The sequence below is a fragment of the Talpa europaea genome, assembly GCF_964194135.1.
Source record: "Talpa europaea genome assembly, chromosome: 7".
Taxonomy (NCBI): Eukaryota; Metazoa; Chordata; class Mammalia; order Eulipotyphla; family Talpidae; genus Talpa; species Talpa europaea.
In genome coordinates this window covers 10,581,945-10,605,742 of record NC_140074.1, presented here as the reverse complement: position 1 = coordinate 10,605,742, position 23,798 = coordinate 10,581,945, and the positions used below count along the sequence as shown (strand labels likewise).

Genomic DNA, 23,798 nt, shown 5'->3' with positions numbered 1-23,798 from the left:
TTAATGGGATATGCAAAGATATTTTGAGAACATTAAGGAAAGGAGCAGCACAGTTTGCTGAGTACAAATTTAGGTGAGGCACTAGAACCCCAGAAGCAATTGCTGGGTAAGGAGAACATGCCCTTGTGCTGTGGGTACATGGGCAAGCTCCCGTCTCCAAAGCAAACACCATAGAGGAAATGACAAATGGGATTTTAAAATGATAGAAGTTCACTAAGCACACCCTTATGTAGATGTGAGGTTAGGTAGAAAGCTAAGCAGATAGCACCTGACAGACATGCCATGAACATTAGCACGTTTACTGACTTCATAAGACTCTGAAGAGGAGACTTATCAATTGTATACTAGTACTCTGTGGCATCTGTCCAAACTGTTTTCCTGTTGGTGTTGCTGATAATCGCTTGTTACATAGAAAATCAGAATTGTCCCTAATAACTCTCATTCCTCTCAGGGAAGAAAAGAATAAATAGATTACAACTGGAGCCGCCCAGGCTAAGGAATGGAGATAGTCTGACTCACTTTGGAACTTTAGCACCACTGTTCTCTGACTCCTTCTCTTCCTCTGCAGGGCCTCTAGTGCAGTTGATGGGACTTTGGGAGGAAATTGAAAGTGACAGGAATCAGGGATTCTGGGCCTATCCCTAATAGAACCTGTCTCATTCTCTCATAGCGAATGCCACAACTCTTCTGACCGCATTAAGGTACGTGTATGGGATGAGGATGATGACATCAAATCGAGAGTAAAGCAGCGGCTAAAACGAGAGTCCGATGATTTCCTTGGTCAAACCATCATCGAGGTTCGGACACTAAGCGGCGAGATGGACGTTTGGTACAATTTGGGTGAGGAAACCGGACCAGAGAAAGTTGCTGGGAAGGGAGAGATGAAATGAGGAACCTGGAGAAAACTGTACTCAGTGCCAAAGCATACTTCTACACAGAGCCTGCTTTACCTGCAGAGAACCAACCATAGGTAGCAATAGGGGACAAATGAGTGAAGGTGACTGAAATTCACTTTCACTGGACCCTCTCCAGGTTTCTGAAAGCTAATGTGTTTAGGTGTACTCCCTCAGATACTCCTGTTGTCCTCCCTAGCCAGTCCTGGGGTGTTTGTGGACTACATGGTAACTGGAATGACTTCACTCTTGGGTCAGCACTTCCTTCTCCTCAGGTTAAGCCAAATGGGGACTGTCTACAGCTATCTATTCTTGCATTGGTGTCAATCTCCAGATTTCTTTTTTTCCTAGAAAAGAGGACAGACAAATCAGCTGTCTCAGGGGCGATACGACTACAAATCAGTGTGGAAATCAAGGGGGAAGAGAAAGTAGCCCCATATCACGTGCAGTATACGTGTCTCCATGAGGTGAGCCAACCTTTGGTAGATGGGAGGGCTGGTCCTTTGTAATGAGTTAGGTTGCTAAATGGCTGAGCCAGGTCCTGTTTTTCTGTTTTGTTCATGGCTCATTGTACTACCCTGGACAGCCCAAGTACGGACAGCCTCTGTCTCTTCACTGATATGCGCACAGCCTACTGGGGCACCAGGAGAAACTGAGTAATGTCTTCCAGGGCAGATTTGCTACGAAACCCTAATCACAGTCTCCTGGAATTTATGATCATATTTTGGTTTTGCTTTTAATATATATTTAATTGTTGCCTTTGTCCTGTCTCTGGCAGAACCTTTTCCATTACCTCACAGACATTCAGGGCAGTGGAGGAGTCCTGATCCCTGAGGCTCGAGGAGATGATGCATGGAAGGTGTACTTTGATGAGACGGCCCAAGAAATTGTGGATGAATTTGCTATGCGCTATGGCATCGAATCCATATATCAGGCCATGACGTGAGGCTCCCCTGGGGCTTTGGGAGTGGTTAATGAAGGCACACTGACAGGGTGGATGGGTTCTTAGTTGGGGTAGTATGCAGTGATTCATTGCTTTCTTCTCTGAGCTTTGTGAGGTGGGTTTGGTCTATGCCCCTAAGCAAATAGGAAGGGAGTGTGTTTATCAGTTCAGAGTTGAGAGATGGGAAGGGAAAATGCATGGGAGAATATGCAAAGACCAATGTGCCTAAGCATCACAGGTCTGGGCAGGCAGGACATGTGAGTGTGTATGTGTGTATGTGTGTGTGAGTGTGTGTGTGTGTGTGTGTGTGTGTGTGACAGGAAAGCTTTCATAGATTGGCCTGACAGTCAGAGTAGACACTAAATGAGGAAAGCAGCTATGTCTGTAGTTGACCAAGACTTTCGAAACAGATATTCTTGCCTACAGTAAGAAGAGGTGTAGCTTATCTATTGATGAGGCTGCTGTTAGAGCTGTGTATAGGAAGCAGTCCTAGGTATGCAGAGGGTAGCTATTGCCCTGGCTATACTTCATTATTCTGTAAACTTTTAATTGAGTCTTTATGTCATATATTGCGGAGAACACAAAGATGAATAAGATGGAAGTCTCTGTTCTTGGAGAACTGAGGCTAGCAGAATAGACGTATCAGTAAACGGACAGTTCCAATAGCATGTGATAAGTACTATGGTAATCGTAATCACAGAATATTATGAGAGCTTCTAAACTTTACGGGAGGTATGAGAGCGAGTGGACATTTGAATTGAGTCTTGAAATACAGAAAAGGAGGAAGAGTATTTTTTAAGCCATAGATGAAATAGACCATGAAGTTTTCAAGGAATCGCAAGAAGTTCAATGTAGATGGAGGGAAGACACATGGTAAGGAAAGAGGTTTGCTTTCTTACTCTGTTCACTTCCCTGTGATGAGCTCATCCAAACTTAAGACCTCGACCGCTACTTCTGGTCCAAGTCTCTCTCTATAGATCAGACCTTTTTCTGAATTTCAGATCTATTTTTTAAAAAATGACTTATTTATTTATGCATGCAAGAACTGGGGTATAGGCCAGAGGTGCAGAGGGTGACAGGATTCACCAGAGACAGAGTGAGAAACAGAATAGGCAGATCGACGGAAGTATACTGCTGAGGGGAGCAGCGGGTGAGTCAGGAGAGGTCTGCTGCACCATGTGGGTTGCTCTCTGGCAGGCTCGGATTGAACTCATGCTGCACAGGCTGCAGACAACTTCACAGGTTGCATCTTAACCCCTTGCGCCACCAGGGAGGCCCTCAGATCCATTTTAGTCTGCTCCCTGGGTATTAACCACACATATTGCAAACTCAGCATAACAAAAATCCCATCAGTATCATTTCCATCAAATCTGCTTTTTGTCCTTTATTCCCTACTTTAGTAAATGGAAAGAGTTTCTACTCAGTGGCCTAAACAAATGTAGAAGTCAACCTAAACTTTTCTTTCTTTCTTACTACTGCTTCTTTTTTTTTCCACATTTTAGTTTATTTTTTTTAATTTAAATTTTATTTTTATATTCCCCATACAATTACAACCCCCTTATTTTGACCCCAAGCCCTCCTTTCCCTGCCCCCCACCCCCCATAGAGTGTCTCTTGTTCATAGTTATTTGTTGATTTTGATATTTTCTTTCTTATAGTTATTCTTTTTCCTGGTCCTGCAAATAATCCCTAAAACCTTTAAAATCTCTAAAACCTCAACATCCAAATAATCTCTGAAACCTCTAAAATCTCTTAGCTGTTTTCAATCTGCCATAGCTGCTATAGCTCAATAAAAACAACAACAAAAGCAACAACTGCAACTCCTATGTAGAATTTCCTTATGTGCCATGCATTGGTATAAGTACTTCATGAATGTTAACTCATTAATCCTCCTACAAACCTTATGAGATGGGCATCGTTGTTTTTCCCATTTCACATATAAGAAAATGGAGGCATAGAGAAGTGGAGGTAATTTATGCAAATAATTTATGTACTGAGTGAAAGATGGAACTGAGATTCAAACCTACAGTCTGGCTCTAGAGTCTGTGCGCCTAACTATTGATAATTCCCTGTCCCATTTAATGCTTCATTGCTTATTTTCTGGATGATTGCATTAATTCTTCAGTTGGTCTTTCTGACTTAGTCTTATCCCTTTAAGTTTTCTTTTTCAACTGATTGTCAAAGTGACCTTTCTGAAAAACTAATTTGATCAATCTGCTCCTTTATCTAAAATTTTACTGGAGCATTTAGAATAAACTCTTGTCTGTTCTCTGCCTACTTTTCCTTTCTCATTTCTTGTTAGTTCTGTATAGTCACCTGAACAATAGTCATAACTAAGGTGTCCCAAATGAGTCATTCTCTCATGAATATATTTGTCACTGCAATGCAGTTTCCTTTCACCTACACACTTCTCCATCCTATTCATTCTGGCTAGTGCTCTAAAACTTGGTTCAACCATCTCTTCTTTGGGAATTCTTTCTCTACTCCCATCTAGTCCCCAGCCATTCTGATTTAGATGATCTTCCTGTAGACTTCCAGTGTTTTTGCATAGCATCCCTTTGGATTATTGACTTATCTTCCGACACTTGCTTTTTCTGCCAGGTTTTCACGTCTTTGGATTCTAGCACTTAGCACAGGGCCTGGCACATGATAGGTGTTCACTGAATATAAATTTGAATGAATGAATTATGAAGATCTTTGTTTGCCAAGGTGATTGGAAGTTTCATACACAACAGTGAGATAATTTGGTTACTTGGCTTTTGGAGCAAGCTCTGAAGAGTTTTTGAAAGCGAGTGTGCTGTTTTTCAGGCACTTTGCATGTTTGTCATCCAAGTACATGTGTCCTGGTGTACCAGCAGTTATGAGCACCTTACTGGCCAACATCAATGCCTATTATGCCCACACAACAGCCTCCACGAATGTCTCTGCATCTGATCGCTTTGCAGCCTCCAACTTTGGGGTGAGTATGATGTGAAAACCTATGTACCCATTTATTACCAATTAATAAAGTTTGATTTTTCACAGTCAGTACTACAGAGTTGGTTGATATACCTACATTCTGGTAGCTGCCAACTTGACAGATGAATTATCTTTCCTTGTGAGTATGTATTAATAGATTCTGCTAATAAACTCTGTTTATTTCCTTTTGGATTTATAGTCTGTCCCAGTAGACTCTCCTCAGACATAGATAAATGAGAGAAGGTGGAATAGCACACCTACTATGGTTTGGGGTTGAGGGAGAGTTGTGCCAGCTGAACTTAGGCAGAACCTCTCTAAGCCAGCAACTTGATTGAATTATCATGTTTCTCAGTCTTGAAGGTCCACAGATAGACCTTTTCTTATTTTTCAGTTTCTCTCTGACAGATTCATACCACTTAAGTTCATATTAGACTGCTGCCTAAAGGAGGATACTGGTGTATACCAGAGTCTGTTTTTCAGGCACTTTGTATGTTTGTTATCCAAGATAGTTATTAATTTGAATTATAAATGTAGCAAAACAGCCTGCAGGCATGATTCCACTTTTAATTATATCTTTTCTATTAAAAGTAACTTTTAAAATGATACCTGATATTTATTTTAGCATTAAAAACATACAGACTAAGGGAAATGATGTGGATTCCTATTCTTTCCTAGCTCCCCTCCCCACCGCAATATCTGCCTGACCACCTTCTAAATGCATTTCTTCTTCTGTCTATCATCAGGGCTATGCTGTAAGCTCCCCAAATAAGTCAAAAGACTGCAGATTCAGAAACAATTAGAGAATGTGTTTGGAGTTTTCTTCTGTCTGACTAAATGCATTAGGATTCTCAAAGGGATGGGGGTACACTGGTTACCTCCTGTTTACTCTTCTATAGATAAGCTGTTTTCCCTCCCAGGGACTTTCCTTTTGCCAGTGGGAGAAGATTCCCCATCTTGAGACAGAGGTGCTAAGAGAGGGAACAGGGCCACCCCTCACCCAGACATAGTTCTGTTTCTACTACAGTCTAGGGGCCTGGAGACAATATTTATTTCATCTGTTACTTGTTTCCCACCCTTAGAAAGAAAGGTTTGTAAAACTACTGGACCAGCTGCACAACTCACTGAGAATCGACCTCTCTACATACAGGGTGAGTGAACACATGGCTGTGGGGTGGGGTTAGAGATAATATCAAGCTCAGTATAGAGTGACTGTAGGACAGTCTTTGCCATAAAGATCAAAAGCAAGAAAAACTGGTCTTTGTCATCATATCCACACATATGGCTAATTCACTGATACCTGTGGTTTGCCAACACAGAAAACTGTGAAGTATATAAGTAGCAGCAGGTGTGGCTACTTTTTATAGACAATTGGCTTTCCAACTCTACTCACATTACTCTACCAAACTCACTGGTAACACTCTCATCAGGAATTCTTCTGAGGATGATCTTTTCCAGAAATGCTCCTTTAAAACCAGATAATTACATTTGTTTCTTGCATTTCTCCATACTTCCCTCATTTTCCAGGGGAGGTATTAGAATCCAGCTAAGAGGAAGTAGAGTAGCTTGTGTTGGGCAAGTAATTTATGGAGGAGGGGTCAGGACAGGGAAATCGGCAGTTTCTCAGTTATTCCTATGAGCATCTTAGAATGGCTTCATTACATGATTTAAAGTGTTGTGAATTTCCAGAACAGGTCTATTACCTACATTAAAAAGTAAGTATAAAAACAACCTCAAAGTTAAAAAAAAAGAGAGAGATTTCAGTTATCTGCATTTTCAGTGGCGTCTATTTGCCCAAATAATGGCGAATTGACTGTATATCTTATTTGGCATATAAGTAGACATTTGTAGGTTTAAAATGGTGACCCTTAAAATGGAGAGTGACTCAACATCTCACTTTAGCTCTCCTTGGCAGGTTCCTCTTAAAACTTATGCCAAAGGAAATGAAGTGATGCATGGCAAAAAGTCCTGAAACACTGCAAAAGCAATTGTGCTCAGAGTTCTGCCATCTGCTGGCTCCAGAACAGAATAGCTGGGGTCCACTGTACAGAAAGTCAGGAATCTCAGTCTGCTCTGTAGTGTGGCTCCACTTATATTCCAGGATATACAGTTAGACTGTAATTTTTGAAGAACTTACTATTTGGGTCTAAGACTCTTCACCCAAGAAAAATATGTGCTTGCATGTGTGTGTGTGTGTGTGTGTGTGTGTGTGTGTATTTGGGCAATTGCTCATACTTTGCATGGGAAGTAGGGTTGGGGATGGGATGTGTTGCTTTCTGTGCTGTGAATTATTAACTCTGCTTTGGATAAGAACCTGTCTGTATCAGTGAGAAAGAGAGAGACCTACAATCCTATAGCTGTTATTCATTTAACTCAACTCGGGAAAATCCTTCTGGTAGCAGTTAGGGAAGCTTAATTTCATTGCTTTTGGCAGGGAAGACTTTCACAGTCCTATGTCCCTTTCTTACATTTGCTTGATTTGCAACAGAATAATTTTCCTGCGGGGAGCCCTGAGAGGCTCCAGGACTTAAAGTCCACAGTGGATTTGCTGACCAGCATTACTTTCTTCAGAATGAAGGTAAGAGATGAGCTGGACTGGGTGATGGTAGGCTGGCAAAAGGGAAAATAAGAATCACTGGCCACAATCTAAGGCTGTAGGACTTATCACCTCTAAGCCTACATTTTTATACCCTGAGTCCCTGAGAGAGCATGTAGACCATGGATCAGTAGGAATGAGCTAGGGACTCTCCCCTGGGCGGTTCATCCTAGGTCCAGACCCATGGCCTGTATTTCTTTTATTAATTGGCAGGTTCAAGAACTTCAGAGTCCTCCAAGAGCCAGCCAAGTTGTCAAGGATTGTGTGAAAGCCTGTTTGAACTCTACATACGAGTATATCTTCAACAACTGCCATGACTTGTACAACCGCCAGTATCAGCTGGTAAGCGGTTCCGGATCAAGCGGGCCAGCTGTCAGTGGTTCCTGGAGTGTCAGCTTCCTTTGCTGTGGTTATGTTGGAAAGGAGCTTAGGCAAAGACATTATGTTGTCGAGAGTGAGAGATGTAAAGTATGGGGTATCTAGACCACATGAGACATTTGTGGATGAACAGATCGAGGACAAGGTATGACATAACTCAGTTGGACTGAAGTGTCAATAGTAAGTTTTACTTTGATGCTAAAGAGAGTGACCTAAATATGAACACAGTTTCAGGGGATGAGTAGATGAAGTCTCAGTCTATCCTGGAGTCTTTTTTTTTTCTCCTTGAGTCACATAGACCTCTCTGCGTTCTAGGATGCCCTTCTCCGAGATGTGTGTCTGTCTTTCTTAGCTTTTCTTCCTGATCACTTCTCTCTGCACTGCATGGTTTCTGAGATATATTCGTCAGCTGACTATTAAGGCTGACCCTGTCTTTCAGTGATACTTTGCCTGTTTTAGGCTGGCACCCTAACTCAATACCTGGTTACTTCGCATGTGTTTCTTTCCAATAGATCTTTCCAATAGAATTATTCATTTTTCTAATATCAAAGCCAGAACTTCCCCTCTAATTACTCTTACAGTTCCTATCTTAGGAGTGTCTTTCTGTCCACTCATTTGCAGAATAGATTCTCCTCAGTTCAACAAATAAATACCGAGTATTTGTTCTGGAGCAGGTCTGAGAAAAGCACAGTGGTCTTTGTGTTCAAGGACCTCCCGGTAGTCAGCCGTCTGATATAACAGGTGCAGTTTTGTTGAAGATGAGCTCTAAGCAAAGAATGGTCCCTGGTTCTAGAGAAAGAGGAATGGGGAAGGAAGGGAAAGTGGAAGCTTGGAGACATTGTTCACATTCTACTCTGACTCTCACTGTCTGTCCCTCTCTTCCATGGAACAAGAAGCAGGAGCTACCTCCAGAGGAGCAAGGGCCTAGCATACAGAATCTAGATTTCTGGCCGAAGCTTATCACACTTATTGTGTCAATCATAGAGGAAGATAAAAATTCCTACACACTCGTTCTGAACCAGTGAGTATCACCCTGCTTGGCCCTGTCTTATTGGTGCTTGGTTCGCCCATCTGTCTAACAGCCTCTTTCTTTCCTGTCTATGTGTTTGCAGTGCCACCTCTTCCTCCTGTCCGTCCATCTGTCCCTCTGTCCCTTGTATCTGTCTGGGTAACTGTTTCTGGAGACAGGTGTGGAAACATAATGGGGGGCCCTGCCCAGACTGAGCCAGTATCCCTGGAGTAAGAAGCCTCTGGGAATGGCTGCCATAGGAGTCTCAGGGAATCCAGAGACCAGGTGTATGTCTGTCCACTATGAATAATATGGGTATTCCTATGTCCACCTCCTTGCCCTTTATCCTCCAGCCTATTTCATCTGGATCTGCCTTCCAGCATCTACCCTTCCTCTCTGGGTTTTAATTCAGTGCCTTCTGGACATCCTCTCCCTTGGACCCACCTTGCCTAAGGCTATTTTCTGCCCCCAGTTTTCTAACACTAAACTCTGGGCCCCTTTTCTCCAGCTTGAGCCTAATCTATTTCCTAGGTTACTCCACTCTTTGACCTCTAAAAACTAGGTACATTAGCTTTGGAATCAATCAGATAAATGGTTCTTCCCTTGTTCTCTGACTGTGACTTCTTCCATCATCCAGGTTTCCTCAGGAGTTGAATGTGGGAAAAATCAGCGCAGAAGTGATGTGGCAGCTCTTTGCCCAAGACATGAAATATGCACTGGAGGGTAAGGGTGTACCCAAGGCAGTGGATTGCAGACCCCTGGCCCAAGCACCGTGTTATCCCTTTCTTTTCCCAGATAACTATAAGTTCTGGGTGAAAGATACAGTGAGAAACTTGAGGAAACCTAGGCATAATGACTGATCAGCCTCAGGAGGTCGTGGGTGGGCAAAGCTTCAGCCAAAAGAATAATGGAAATGGCTGTGTGGTTGTGGGTTCGTCTTTCCAGCTTTAGAGCAAGTGCCTGTTCACTTTCCCAGAAATCAACTCCACCCATGCTGGTGTTCACAAGTGGCCCACTCACTGGAGAAGGCTCTTGTGAAACTTATCCTTAAAGTTTTGAAGAACCATAAAACCTTAAGTACACAGATAAAATTATTTTTTCACACTGGGGCCTGCCTGGCCTGGCTTTCCTTGAAAACTGTTCTGGATTGGCACGATAAATCCAGAAAGATATTTCTTCCCTCACTTCTGTTTCTTCCCTCACTTCTCCTGTAGAGCAAGATCATAGGCAAAGAGTTACTCATTTTGTACACTCAGCTATTCTTTCATTCATTTTAGTTTAGTCCACAAAATTATCACTCTCAGACCTTCCCATTTGTACCCAACTGTGCTAATGTATTTAGCTGCCTTTCCTGTTTGCTTATATATATGTTAGTTTATCTCCTCAGTCTGTGAAAGTAGAACTGGAAACAGGGATCACAGTCTGGGGCAAGGACAAAGAAGAGTCTGGGGCTATTGTTTGGATAGAGTGGCAGGGGGAATGGGTAATTTTTACACTTTTAAACTCAAAGTTTGGGAGCAGTTAGTTTTGAGATCAAAAGAATCCTTGAGATCCCTGTTAAGTTTGAGACAGACACAAGCTTGTGTGCATGTGCACACACGTGCGCACACACATGCACACACACACCCTGTAATTCTGTCTCAGAGCACTGACTGCCTCCTGCTCACACCAGGTCAAAACCAAGCCTATTGTCCATATCTTAGCCTGTCACACCAGTGCAGAGGTTGCTTGTCTTCTCCTAGCCGGCACTTGGCAAGCCTGATGGACATATAGTCCCAGTTCTCAAAGAGCCCCAGCTCCTGTGATTTTGGGGGAAAAAAATCAATACCTATGGAAAGTGAATCAGTTCCACAAGAGGGATATCGTGAGAATGGGCAGAGGTTTTCAAATACAGATATCTCAGGAGCTAAGTGAAAAGGGAAAGCAGGTAACTAGGCTCCAGGTCTTTTACCTAGTGCCAGTTAAGTCAGCTCTGCTTTTAGCAATCCTATGTGGAGTTCTTTTGAAATAATTCTAATGTTTAAACAAACACAAAAGAATTGAAAGATGCCTAAAGAGAAAGCACTAAAGTTGGCCTGGTTTCAAATCTCAATTTCACTCTGTATTGTGACCTTGAACCAAGCTATTTAATTTTTGTTCCTCCATTTTTTCATCTATAACATGGGAATGATGATAGTGTCTGTTTCATTGAGTTGATGAAGTAACTATTGTGTATGTAATATATTTAGTATACTGCTGGGCATTTACTCAGCACTGAATAAATCTTAGTTATTAGGAACAATAAGAAACCATTATAGGCTCATGAGCGGAGAGATATAATATGAACAAAGTAGTATTTAATAAGATTTTTTTTTTAACAGTGGAAAATGGGTTCAGCCAGAACTGGGAAAGACAAAAGCAAAGGAGTGCAGATAATATAATAATTTAGGGATACAGAGATGGAACTGGGATTAGAGAGAGGAACAGAGGGAAGAGTGGGCTTTGACAGATATTGGAAGGAAGTTGCAATAGGACTTAATGATTGTCAGAATGTGGAGGGCAAAAGAAGGGGAGGAATTTGGAGACCTGGATGATAAAAGTATAGTGTTGACTCTGAAAATAAGTCAGTTTTATTGAGTTATAATTTACATGTAATTAAATAAAACACTTTAAGAGTATAATTTCATGAGTTTTGACAAACACATCTTTATAACTACTATCCCAATTAAAATAAAGAAAGTTTCTTCATACCCCTTTGCAATAAGTCCCCCTGTTCATTGTTTATTGGATATTTTATTTGTTCTGTGCTAGTTGTTTGAACTCTGATGAGATTAATGAGGCATAGCCCCCACCCTAGAGAAGCTCACAGACCAGTTAGAAAACAGACATATAAATCTGTAATTACAATTGGCATTTATGAGTGCCACAAAAGGAATAAGCATGGGGTGTTGAGACCATGTATCCCAAACTCAGAGGACCTGGGAAGGCCGCCTGAGGAGGTGATATACAAATGAAGGCTGAAGGATGATAGGACTTAGCCAGTGGGGAGGGACAGGAAAGGGAAACGCGGAATATTTCAGGAACAGGATACAGCATGTTCACAAACCTGTGGTCTGGATAGAGCTGGCATGCAGGGAACTACAAGCAGTAGTTGAGTGTGACTAGCACTTTAGAGAATAAGGAAAAACGCAAGTGTGAGATGATGACAGAGCAGGAGGGCAGAGATAAATCATAAAAGAGACTGTAAGACATGTTTAGGCATTGGCAGCCATTGAAGGGATTGACATGATCATATTTATAAGGTAGAAAAGTCACTCTGGCTACAACTTAAAGAATGAGTTGGGGAAGGGTGGTCAGCATGGACACTACTATAGCAATCTAGGTTAGAGATGATGGTCACAAGACCTTGGCAGGTAAAATTGTGACTTGAAATAAATGGATAAGTTCCAGAGGAATTTTAGAGGTAAAATCAACAGAGCTTGGTGATTAAATTTGATGTGATAAAGAGAATGGATGATGCTCAACATTGAACCATTAATTTGTATATTCTGTTCAGCTTAGCTGGAGATGTTAAGATGACAATAGATGGGGACTAGAGGTAAACCCAGAGTGGGATGTTCCATCAAAACCCTATATAGACATTATCAGGACCAAAGAGAGAAGGAGGGGCAATATTGACAAGCTGGATAGTTGAAACGATGAGGTTGAAAGAACTCTCCAAGGATGAAAGGTGGAGGGAAGTCAGGGATAGGAGAAAGTTTGGATACTTGATTGCCCCTTTTGACAGGTTAACCACATCCAACCCCCCCAAACACAATAACAGCAGTCTCAAGCAACTTTACTGGAGCATGACTCCAAAGGACTTGTTAGGATAATTTAAAGTGTTTCCAGTGTTTCAGCACCCATTCTGTTTGTTTTGTACCAAAGAAGGTAATGTCAAAACTGAGCCTTGGGGGCCTTACCGGTGGTGCAGCGGTTGAGTGCTGGATTGCGACGCTGCACTCAGCCTCTGCAGCGCCATTTCATTCCCCGGCTGCTCCCCGCCCACTGGAGGAGGGTCCCACATGGCGTGCAGACCTCTCCTGCCGCCCGCTGCTCCCCTCAGCAATGTACTTAGGTCCTTCTGCCTGCTCTGTTCCCTGCTCTGGCTCTGGTGAATTCTCTCACCCTCCTGCGCTTCTGACTGTTCCCAATGCTTGTATGTATAAATAAATAAATAAATCTTTAAAAAAAAAAAAAAAAAACTGAGGCTTGGGATTCCAGAGGACAGTTAATGGATTGAAGGAGTGAGAATTATATGTAAATGCAGTAACTGGAAGGTCCCTAGAAGAAAGCAGTCCAAGAGTTGATGAATGATGGGGCAGCACTGCCCCACTTCTAGTGGGTTGCCGGAAAGGAAGGAGGGAGCGCCTGCCTGGTGGTACTTTTTGCATTTCTAGGTTCTTGCACTGGTTCAAGGACAACAGAGTGTGGGGTAGAGAGAGGGTAAACTCTGAGAGGGTATCTCTGATGTCCCTAATTTTTTTTCGCTATTGCTCATTGGTATCTGCTTTGTTACAAGCATCCACTGTAATTCGTATATAAAATGTCCTCTTTCTAGGCGGTAAGTACTTTTGGTTGTTGCTTTTTTACCATTACACGTCTGAAGTCTTACACCTTTTTCCTCTTCTCTTGTTCACTGCTTCATAGAAGAGATTGCAAATGCAACTTCATATTGAGATGGCGCTGCCTCCAGTGCCAGAGATGAAATACCTGGGGCCAAGAGCCATTTAGGGCTGAATTCTGGGCTCACATTTCCTCCTTGAATGTCTGCTGCACTGCTACCGGGCCTCCCCTGGTGGCGCAGCGGTTGAGCGCTGGGCTGCGAGGCTGCCCGCAGCCTCTGCAGCACCGCTTCGTTCCCTGGCCACCAGCGAGGGTCCCACAAAAAAAAAAAAAAAAACTAGCTACCCTGGTCTAGATGTTCTGCTTTGACATGGAAGAACATCACCACAGCAACTGGAAGTTAATCAGTATAATGCCCAAATACTCTGGCATTCCTCTTCTCGGTTGCTTAGTACTTGCCAATAAGCACACAGTTGACTTTTATTATTCAAATTAGTGCTTCATCTATAAAAGGGGTGGATGAAGAACCTATAGGCATGATCGGTGCTCCAGACATGCTGGGCAAGTTGTGAATGATCTTTGTCCTACATCTTTCAGAAGACTCTGGAGATTCAGCTAGATTGACCTTTCACGTGCATAATAAACACCCCACATTTTCTGCAGTGTGACAGCCCTTTTGTCTGCCTGTGTATCCATGGTTTCCAAACTGATTATTCTTACTTGCATATTTCTTTGAGAGTTAATTTTTTCAATGTGTTAGCTCTGCTCTGGGGCCTTTCAGTGTTATACTGTGCCTGCTCAACTGCTCTTTCTATCATTTGTGTCCTGTACAACTGTTCATCTTTGCATTTAACTCCTTCTGAGGAAGTGACCCAGCTGCTGTTACAGAATTAGAAAGCCCTGGAGAACCAGCATCCTTCTCCAGTCCTGGGTTGTGTCCCCAATAATCAGCACTAGCCCTCATCATTCCTTTCTCCTCTTCTTCACCAGAGGCTGCTTGGCACTTACTAAAACTAGAGCAAGAAGACTATAGATCTTCCTTGAAATTATGAATTAGTCTCTAAAGGAAGATTTGGGCCAGAGTCTTGGAGAGGAGAGCACTGGTAGAGGGAAAGAGGGCTATCAGCAGGTGGTTGAGAGTCACCATTGTTCTAAAACCTCAGATAGAACTGCCTGACTAGGCTTGCCATGTTGGGAGAGCTCGGTAACCCATGACCTCTACTGTAGGGCCTGACCCAGCCTCCCTTCTCACCAATAGAGCACGAGAAAGACCGTCTGTGTAAGAGTGCTGACTACATGAACCTGCACTTCAAGGTGAAGTGGCTGCACAATGAATATGTGCGGGATCTGCCTGCCCTTCAGGCCCAGGTGCCTGAGTACCCAGCGTGAGTACCTCATGTACGGTGTGGGTGCAAAGGGACCTCTGACTTAGGGGGTGGACAGGGTCAGCATCCTCACTTACTATGGCACGTCAGCTTTGAGACTGCCTTCTGAGCACTTCTATAAAAAAAGAATAATATTAACCCATGACTAACCCTCCAGAAGACCCCAGTCTTGAGGAACTAGCACATTGGCATATGCCAGCCACCAGCTCCAACCCCCATTTCTTCTGCCTGGTTGCAGGTGGTTTGAACAGTTTGTCCTACAATGGTTGGATGAAAATGAGGATGTGTCCCTGGAATTCCTGCGTGGAGCCCTGGAACGAGATAAGAAGGATGGGGTAAATTGGGAGTTTGGGCTGCCCAGGGTCAGGCTAAGTCTCCCAGCACTTAGCTATCGGCAAAAGTTCCTGGGCTTTGTGGAATCCATCAAAAGGACTTTTAAGGACCACTGAGCCACTCTGTTGAGCAGAGCCCTTTTGAATCCTGCAAACTTGGAAAAAGTTAGTGGCTGAAGATGATTACCTTATGTGTGGTTTTTTCAGTTCCAGCAGACATCAGAGCATGCGCTCTTCTCCTGTTCTGTGGTGGACGTCTTCACACAGCTCAACCAGAGTTTTGAGATCATCCGGAAGCTGGAATGCCCAGACCCCAACATCCTTGCCCACTACATGAGGAGATTTACTAAGGTGACCATGAGCCTTTCTACTCCCTCCCCTTACCACCACCACATTCACAGCCTAGTTATAGGCCTGAGCGCACCCCCACTTTGTGGTGACCTTAGGATGAAGCCCATTCTCCCTTGCTGGTGCCTGGGGCAAAGAGGTGGGTTTGTCCCAGTGCTGTCCTAGGATTGAGAGGGAGCTTACTGTAGGATTCCTTTACCTTTATTTCCCTTTTGTTGTTGTCCTGGGATGAGAGGTGTTACTTCAGGCTAGACCCCTATGGGGAGAGCTAAGAGTTCTCGCACCCCTCCTTTGCTCCTCTTTTCTCAGACCATCGGGAAAGTGCTGATACAGTATGCAGACATCTTATCAAAGGAGTTCCCGGCTTATTGCACCAAGGAAAAAGTGGTAAGGGTCAGGACCTGGAAACCTTAGAAAAAGGAAGACATATTATTCCTTCTTGCTTTTGATACTGCCTTCAGAGCTGAAGGTGGGAATGATGCTCCTGACTGCTGATTCCCAGCAGGGCTTTGCTTGAGATTATGCCACAAAATAATAACTTGACTAGGATCTACTTCAAGCCTCCATTTTGTATTTTATCTTCTACTGAGCTAGACCTTTGCTTAGACTTTGTTTTTGTTTTTATTCAGAGTTATATAGGATATTGCCATGAACACTTGGGGCCCACTCCCCAAAATAAAAAGAGAAACATTTGCTTCTAGTTATCATTCAAGGAGAATTGTCTGAATTGGTTCCAGATCTCAGTGGGTATGGAGAGATGCGTGTAATATGTGTTATAACTTCCCTGTAGCTTTTGGAGTAGTGAGAGAGAAGGAGGGACCCTAGGCTGATGGGTCCTTTGCTGAAAGGAGCCAAGACTTAGCAGTTCTGTCTGTCCCCAAAGCCCTGTATCCTGATGAACAACATGCAGCAACTGAGGGTCCAGCTGGAGAAAATGTTCGAGGCCATGGGAGGCAAAGAGGTAGGTCTTAGGGTGTGGGGTAGCTGTACTTTCTCTTTGTTCCTGAGCTCCCTGGCTACAGAGCTCCATCCTCTCCTGTCTAGGTATGGGACAGGAATTTATCTTGGGGGCTGGGCTGGCTTGAGCTGAGAGATTTGAGAAGGAATTGGTATAAAAATCATAGGGAGGAAGCGGGGGGTGGGGGGAAGAGGAGGGAGAAAAGGGTAAGAGAACCAGCTTAGCCAGCCAACTTCCCATGGCTACAGTTGGACCCTGAGGCTGCAGACAGCTTGAAGGAGCTGCAGGTGAAACTGAATACGGTTCTGGATGAGCTCAGCATGGTGTTTGGAAACAGGTCAGTGGCCCCCAAATATGATTCTTGGGCCAGATATGGTCCCTGGCCAATGCCAAAACTTCTTCCCCACCACCTACCCATCCAGTTGGGTGTGTATATCTTCCCTCTCCTCCTGCTACCTCCCTGTTGGAGCTGTACCACAAGTACCCTGGAATAGTACCAGATAGCTGGTGCTGCTCCAGGGACAGTGTGTGTTTGGGGAGGAAAGGGCTGCACTATGGGCTTCTGTGTAGTTTCCAGGTGCGGATTGATGAGTGTGTTCAACAAATGGCTAACATCCTGGGCCAGGTGCGGGCCACAGGAAATGCATCCCCCAGTACCAGGGCCTCAGTGGCTCAGGATGCAGATAGTGTGCTCCGGCCTCTTATGGACTTTCTGGATGGCAAGTGAGTACAGCACTGAGGTCTGTCCTGTGGGGCAAGGCAGAGGCAGTCACATGGAGGAGCCTCTCAGGGAGGGAGGTTCTCTTAAACTCTTACCCCAGCCTTACCTGTTACCTGGGTCTGCAGCCTCACACTCTTTGCCACTGTATGTGAGAAGACAGTCCTGAAGCGTGTTCTAAAGGAGCTCTGGCGGGTGGTAATGAACACAATGGAGAGGATGATTGTTCTGCCCCCACTCACTGACCAAACGGTAAGAACCCCCTGTCACCCATAGCTTCCTCCATGCTTTCTGATCAAGTTTGGGTCCTCTGCTTTTGACTGATCCCCTCTCTGCCCAGGGCACTCAGCTGATCTTCACTGCTGCCAAGGAGCTGAGCCATCTTTCCAAACTCAAGGTACTCTGGATGTGTGGGATCCTCCTAAGGCTAGGAGGGATACCTGGAAGAAGGAAATCTGAACTTTGGAGACTGAAAAGGAAGGGAGAGAGAGGAATACGTTGATGTCAGCTGGTAGATGTGGGGAAGACTCATCACTTTCTTGAACTGTCCTGATGCTGTTGCTTTCTCTGGGGTTCCAGGACCACATGGTGCGAGAAGAAACACGGAGTCTCACTCCAAAGCAGTGTGCCGTCCTAGACCTCGCCCTGGACACCATCAAGGTGGAGCCCTCCCCCTCTTCCAGTCTTACTACCATACCCTGTTGACCCTGGCATTCTACTCTGTCAGATTGAGAGTCCCTTGGGCTCTTGCCATCCCACATCCAAAAGAGTGATTTTTATGTACATTTGTTTTTCTGCTATGTTCATATTCCTACTTGGAGCAGCCAAATAGCCCCGACATGTATGCTCTCAGGTGGCTCCCCATGAACTTAGTGTGCTTATTCCCAAATTCTAAGAATAGTTCAGCTCACTTAGCTCCTTGTTTCTGTTCCTGAGTATTTTCTAGGAAATACTCTTTCACACTCTAATACTCCAGATCTATCTAATGTTTCCCTCTTCCATTTATATATAAAGTCATTTGGGTTTTCAAAAGATCTTTTTTCTGCCATTCATTCATTCATTCAATCAATCTACCAGGCAAATAGGCACTGGGCACTGTGTACTGTGAAGGATACAGAGACAATCAGATATGGTTTCTAACCTCAAGGTACTTATACTCTGGTAAAATAGTAATAAGGCAGGTACATATAAACTGTGATTCAGGGCACTTGGGAGATGTCATAAGAAATGCTTAAAAGAGCATTTCTGTCTATTCTCTTCCTGAAATTCTTCTACCCCATATCTGCCTATCCAGATAGATCCATCCTTTAAACACCACATCCAGGACTGTGACCATCCCCTACTATTCCTGCCAGACACACAAATAATACTCTTCACCTGAAAGACTGACTCTAGCCCTGTGTGGTATTCCTGATCATGGTGTTTACTGAGTAGTTGTCTTCACCATAATCTTCAGGCATCTTCATAGAGCCTCTGCTCACATGTGGTTTCTCTAAGGACAGTGCTGGAGAACTGCTTCTCCGTAAGGGTAGGAGGCAATAGCAGGTGTTCTTTTGTCTTTCAGCAATACTTTCATGCAGGAGGCAATGGGCTGAAGAAAACCTTTCTGGAGAAGAGCCCAGATCTGCAATCCCTACGCTATGCTCTGTCTCTGTACACACAGACCACAGACACACTCATCAAGACCTTCGTGCGCTCACAGACTGCCCAGGGTAAGTGTCAAGGGCTCTGGGTCACCACCTCCTTTCCCTAGTATATCTCTATCCCTTAGGGAGTCAGTATCTTCTAGCCCTTAGGGAGGATTAAGGTATTTTTTCAGAGAGACTATCAAACTCAGATTTCTTGAGGTACTTCAATGCTTATCTGCATCACAGACTGCCCAGGGTAAGTGTCAAGGGCTCTGGGTCACCACCTCCTTTCCCTAGTACATCTCTATCCCTTAGGGAGTCAGTATCTTCTAGCCCTTAGGGAGGATTAAGGTATTTTTTTCAGAGAGACTATCAAACCCAAGATTTCTTGAGGTACTTCAATGCTTATCTGCATCCACTACCAGACAGTAGACTAACAGGGAAATGTGCCTGAGACTTCTTTTCCCAGACATCTGCAGGACAGTATATGTTTATTAAGCTCATAGACTGTGCCCTGTCTATTAGGAAAAATCTGCAAAGGAAGCCTGAGAATAAGTGACTGGGACACTCATGAAGTCTCAGCTTTGAGAGCCTTAGTTAGAAGTTGTCCTGGAGAGAGAAAGCAAAAGACCTTCTAGAATCTCCAGTGTGGACAAGGAGAAGACTAAGAGAGGCAAACCATGGGAGCATTTGAAGGAAGGGCATAGAACATAAGTATCTCTGCATAGCTGAGCTTCCCACCTCATCAGTGATGTTGATTCACAGGTAACCCAGGCAGCTTGTTTTCTCTCAATGACTTCTGACCCTCAGAACCTCTTCCTACCTCCTGTTAGGTCTATCCATAACAACATATCTGCATAAACATGGCTCAAATTGAAATTCAGGGTCCTCCCAAGAAGGACATTTGTGCACATTTGTTATTGCTCTTTTCAGGGAAACCTGGGCCTGCTGCCTGGGTGAGTGAACCTGGTGGAGGAATACGAAAGCTTAGGGCCTGCTGAGCTGTGGAGCTGGAGCACAGAGCTGACCTGGAGGGGAAGGGGAATATAAGCAATTAGACTGGAGTTGATAGAAGGTGGAAAGATAGAAGGAAGCTACAGGCCTGTGCCATTTTCCACATCTGTTTTTATTTCAATTCCAGGGTGGGAGGGAAAAGGTGAGGGTTACAGAGAGAATTTAAGTGAATGTGTGTGCATTCATTACCCATTGCTTTATTATTTAAGGGCCTAGAAAATTAGAGACTACAACCGTTCGCTTCCCTGACCTACTGGTCTCAGATACTTTTCTCTATGTTTTACTACTTCTGCCCGTGATTGGTTTGAACTCTGAACCATGAAGTCTAATTTGGAGCATTCAGAAGTGCCCAGCTCTTTGACGTCTTTCTTCACCCTACCTCATCTCTGTGCTCCCTTAGAGAACATGTAGACCTATTCTAGAAGGCTGTTAACTCCTTAAACCTCTAACCCATTCTTCTTTCTCTGCCCTACTGCTGCTACTACCTCTTGACTTGCCTGTCCTCATTCAGTACATGATGGGAAAGGTATTAGGTTTACTGCTAATGAGGACATTCGACCGGAAAAGGGTATGTTTTACACTGTGCAGATGTGATTCTAACATGAATTAACACTGTGAACTAAAATAAGTTACTTATGCTGGGAGTGGGAGAGCCGGGTCTCAAAGTTCAGAAACCCCATTCCAAATTGCAATTGGGCAATGTATTCACACAGCTCAGAATGGGGTTAACAACAGCCCTCAGAATCCTCCCACCTCTACACCTTAGAACAAAGGAGTTTTATATGGTGTAAGGGCTACTGGTGTTTTCTCAAAATAGAGTTGGGCCTCTTCTGAGAAGAGCCTGCACACTGGTCCTTTCTGGAAAGTGGGATTGGGAAAAGGTCTAGGTTTGAGTAGGATGAAGTTTTCCTGAACAGAGAGGCCTGCAGGAATCTGGGAATAGGTGGGAGGGTGCTGCTTTTGGCTAGAAGGCACCCATGTTGTTTCACTGAGACACTATGGGGTAGACAGAATTCTCAGATAAAGAGACAGGATGGCAACGCTGTCTTTCTCCAACATCCTTCAATGAGAAATTCTTCAGCCTAGGAGAAAGGAGAGGTTTGGTGAAGCTAAGAAATTCCTGGTGGCTTTTTGAAAGTTTTTACCTAAACTGTTACCAACCTAACTTGTATTTCAATACACAGCCTCATTCTTTATCCCCTTTCCTTTCCCTTCTCCCATTGCTTACTTCCCTGTGGCGGATTGCTTCTTGCTTTAGGATGTAGGGTAGTGCCTCCTAACTCCTCAGTTTTACCTGGAATAATTAGACCTGAAATCCTAGAGTCTAATAGGGGATCATCTGTCCTTCTGTTCCTCAGGGTCTGGTGTGGATGATCCTGTGGGAGAAGTCTCTATTCAAGTGGACTTGTTTACACATCCTGGTACTGGGGAGCACAAGGTCACAGTGAAAGGTGAGTAGCAGGTACTTAATGGTCTCAGACTTTCTTACCTAGTTACCTGGGGCTGCTGATCCCAGCCTTCCAATTCAGCCCTCCTCCAACTGGATTGCCTCCTGGGTCTCAAGAACTGGGAATGCCTGGTGGGATCCCTCACAGATTTCCCTTGTTTGGGCAGTGGTGGCTGCCAATGACCTCAAGTGGCAGACAGCGGGTATGTTCAGGCCCTTTGTGGAAGTGACCATGGTTGGCCCACACCAAAGTGATAAGAAGAGGAAATTCACAACCAAGTCGAAAAGCAACAACTGGGCCCCCAAGTACAATGAGACATTTCACTTGTAAGTTATGGGATGGGGTACCTGCAAGACTCTGGGGTGGGAGAGGTTTGGGGGATAATTTTGAAAGGGGAGAGGAGGAATGGGCAGGAGGGCAGTGGGATGAATTCAGTAGAAGACTCCCTCAGCTCTGGCCTCTTACCTTCCACCCTTTGCTCACAGCCTCTTGGGAAATGAAGAGGGACCAGAGGCCTATGAGCTACAAATATGTGTGAAGGATTACTGCTTTGCCCGAGAGGATCGTGTTCTGGGGCTGGCTGTGATGCCTCTGAGGGATGTGGCAGCCAAGGGCAGCTGTGCCTGCTGGTGCCCCTTGGGCCGGAAGATCCACATGGATGAGACAGGCATGACAGTCCTCCGGATTTTGTCTCAGAGGAGCAACGACGAAGTGGCCCGAGAGTTTGTGAAGCTAAAATCGGAGTCTCGTTCCACAGAGGAGGGGAGCTGAGCACATTGACTCCTGTGCCAACAACATAGCGCCAGTTCCACAAATCAGGGCTTATTGAAATTATGAGGTAGCCAGCTTAGGGTACTCATCGTCAAGAGGTCAACATAAAGGAAATGTCAGGTGATGAGAATATGATTTTCCACAGAAAGGTCATGAATCCCTGACCAGCAGGTACATGGTGCTAGCTGCTAGGGCTGTGGGACTTACCACATACGGAGATTTTCCTATGAAGAGGGAGGGATAGAAATTCTTGAGCCTGTCAGCCATTCTTGGTAGACACCCTTCCATATCATACACCATCTCTGCACTTCTCTATTCCACACCTTATCCAGTTAGACCCAGACATACCAATCATTAGAAGAACAAGTTTAGGGGGTCTGGAGTTTGTGGCTGGCTAGCTAAGTAGTTAGTCAGTCTGTGGGTATTTCTGAGCCCTACAGATTGGAATATGGCCAGGGCAGGAGCATACAAATTCAAAGTCAGACTCTCCCTTGAGAAGAAGTCACTGGTTTTGTATGACTTCAGTGAGAACAAGGCTTTGAAATGAACAAGATACCTTCCAGAAATGAGCTGTGCAAATCTCTTCCCCCAGATTATATCTGTCATGATTGTGACAAGGTTCACATGGTGCTTCAGAGCCATGAGCAGAATATTCTTTAGAACCTAACTAAGCACCAGGGACCACCTGCCCCCGGAGTCCCCCTACCTCACTCCTGCAGGAAGGGGAGTGATACTTCAGGACATTTGAGGCTGTTCTTATGTGTATGCATCTGAAGACTAGTAGAAGGTCTACAAGAGAGGGCTGTATTTTCTTCTTCAGTAGGCTATGAACAAAGCCAAAAATTGTGGAGACAAATATAGGAAGAGTCCTTTTCACTTATGGCCATTGCCTTCTGGCTGTCCTCTCCCTTGCAGAAAGAATTTAGCCTTTGACTTCACTCCCCTTCATCTAGGCCAGCTGCTGTCCCCTCATAGAAGTTCAACCCTACAGAAGGAGCTTGGACTATGATTCCTCTGTATAGGCTGGATGGAGAGGGGCCTCAATACTCCCTGGAAGGTCAGAGACAAATCCTTTCAGGGGGTCTTATAGACTTCCTAGGCGCTTGCTCAAAGATGTGTCATGATCCTTCACTATCCTCAGTAGCCGCCTCCTGGACCTCCAGAGGACTCTTCATTGTCCACAACTGGCTATGTTGTATTGGCTATGACATCAAACAAGAGACTAAGCATCTTTTCTGTTAATTATTGTATGTGCCATTATTGCAGGAAATTTTTGACTAGTCTGTAATAAATTATCTTATAGCAGCCTTTGGAGTCTAATAATTAATGTGTGGAAAGCTGTACAAATGACTATTCAATATAATGGTAAATTTTGGACCATTGGCACTTTGGTGTGCTCCCCCTCACCCCCTCTTTAGAGCCTAAAGTGGCTCTGGAGCAGTAAAGGAGCCAGTGGGCTAGTTTCTTGGCCCTGATCTGAGACCGCCATCCAATTAACAGAATCATGGGATCTAGGTCATCAGCTTCCTGAAAAAGGTCCAGAAAAGTTGGAGATGACATGTGCTAGTCTGTTCAATCTTTTCCCTTTGTCTAGAATCATGAAGACAACTGGGCTATGGTAAGGCAGGGGGCCTGCTGGAGAGAGAGATGTCTATGGACTAGAGAGCAAAGACTGCCATGTAGAAGACAGAAAGAAGAGTAGGACTTGGAGTGCACATTGGCCTTTCCTTTGAGAAAATTCAAGGAAGAAGGCTGGAGTAAAATGACTACTCTCGAAGGAGGGGGAATCAGAGAAGCTGAAGACTAACTGCAAATCTGAACACTTTGTGGGATGGGCTG

General features: G+C 44.3%; 1 protein-coding gene across 2 annotated transcripts in view; it reads left to right on the top strand.

Annotated features, from left to right (window-relative positions):
• Window positions 1–21,959, top strand: part of UNC13B (unc-13 homolog B) — a gene marked incomplete at both ends in the record, with an annotated part of 48,426 nt that extends 26,467 nt beyond the window's left edge. Inside the window, 24 exons of one of the 2 annotated variants that reach the window (XM_084238703.1) lie at window positions 671–840; window positions 1,245–1,360; window positions 1,672–1,835; window positions 4,644–4,794; window positions 5,873–5,941; window positions 7,279–7,368; window positions 7,600–7,728; window positions 8,661–8,785; window positions 9,411–9,496; window positions 14,616–14,742; window positions 14,981–15,077; window positions 15,282–15,425; window positions 15,732–15,809; window positions 16,306–16,383; window positions 16,629–16,717; window positions 16,951–17,103; window positions 17,227–17,350; window positions 17,439–17,495; window positions 17,678–17,758; window positions 18,663–18,810; window positions 20,252–20,308; window positions 21,099–21,191; window positions 21,355–21,514; window positions 21,674–21,959. In XM_084238703.1, coding sequence (XP_084094829.1) covers window positions 671–840; window positions 1,245–1,360; window positions 1,672–1,835; window positions 4,644–4,794; window positions 5,873–5,941; window positions 7,279–7,368; window positions 7,600–7,728; window positions 8,661–8,785; window positions 9,411–9,496; window positions 14,616–14,742; window positions 14,981–15,077; window positions 15,282–15,425; window positions 15,732–15,809; window positions 16,306–16,383; window positions 16,629–16,717; window positions 16,951–17,103; window positions 17,227–17,350; window positions 17,439–17,495; window positions 17,678–17,758; window positions 18,663–18,810; window positions 20,252–20,308; window positions 21,099–21,191; window positions 21,355–21,514; window positions 21,674–21,959 — 2,872 coding nt within the window. Of the gene's footprint in view, window positions 1–670; window positions 841–1,244; window positions 1,361–1,671; window positions 1,836–4,643; window positions 4,795–5,872; window positions 5,942–7,278; window positions 7,369–7,599; window positions 7,729–8,657; window positions 8,786–9,410; window positions 9,497–14,615; window positions 14,743–14,980; window positions 15,078–15,281; window positions 15,426–15,731; window positions 15,810–16,305; window positions 16,384–16,628; window positions 16,718–16,950; window positions 17,104–17,226; window positions 17,351–17,438; window positions 17,496–17,677; window positions 17,759–18,662; window positions 18,811–20,251; window positions 20,309–21,098; window positions 21,192–21,354; window positions 21,515–21,673 lie in introns of both variants that reach the window. The other variant, XM_084238702.1, reaches the window with a different exon arrangement.
• Window positions 21,960–23,798: the final 1,839 nt, after the last annotated feature.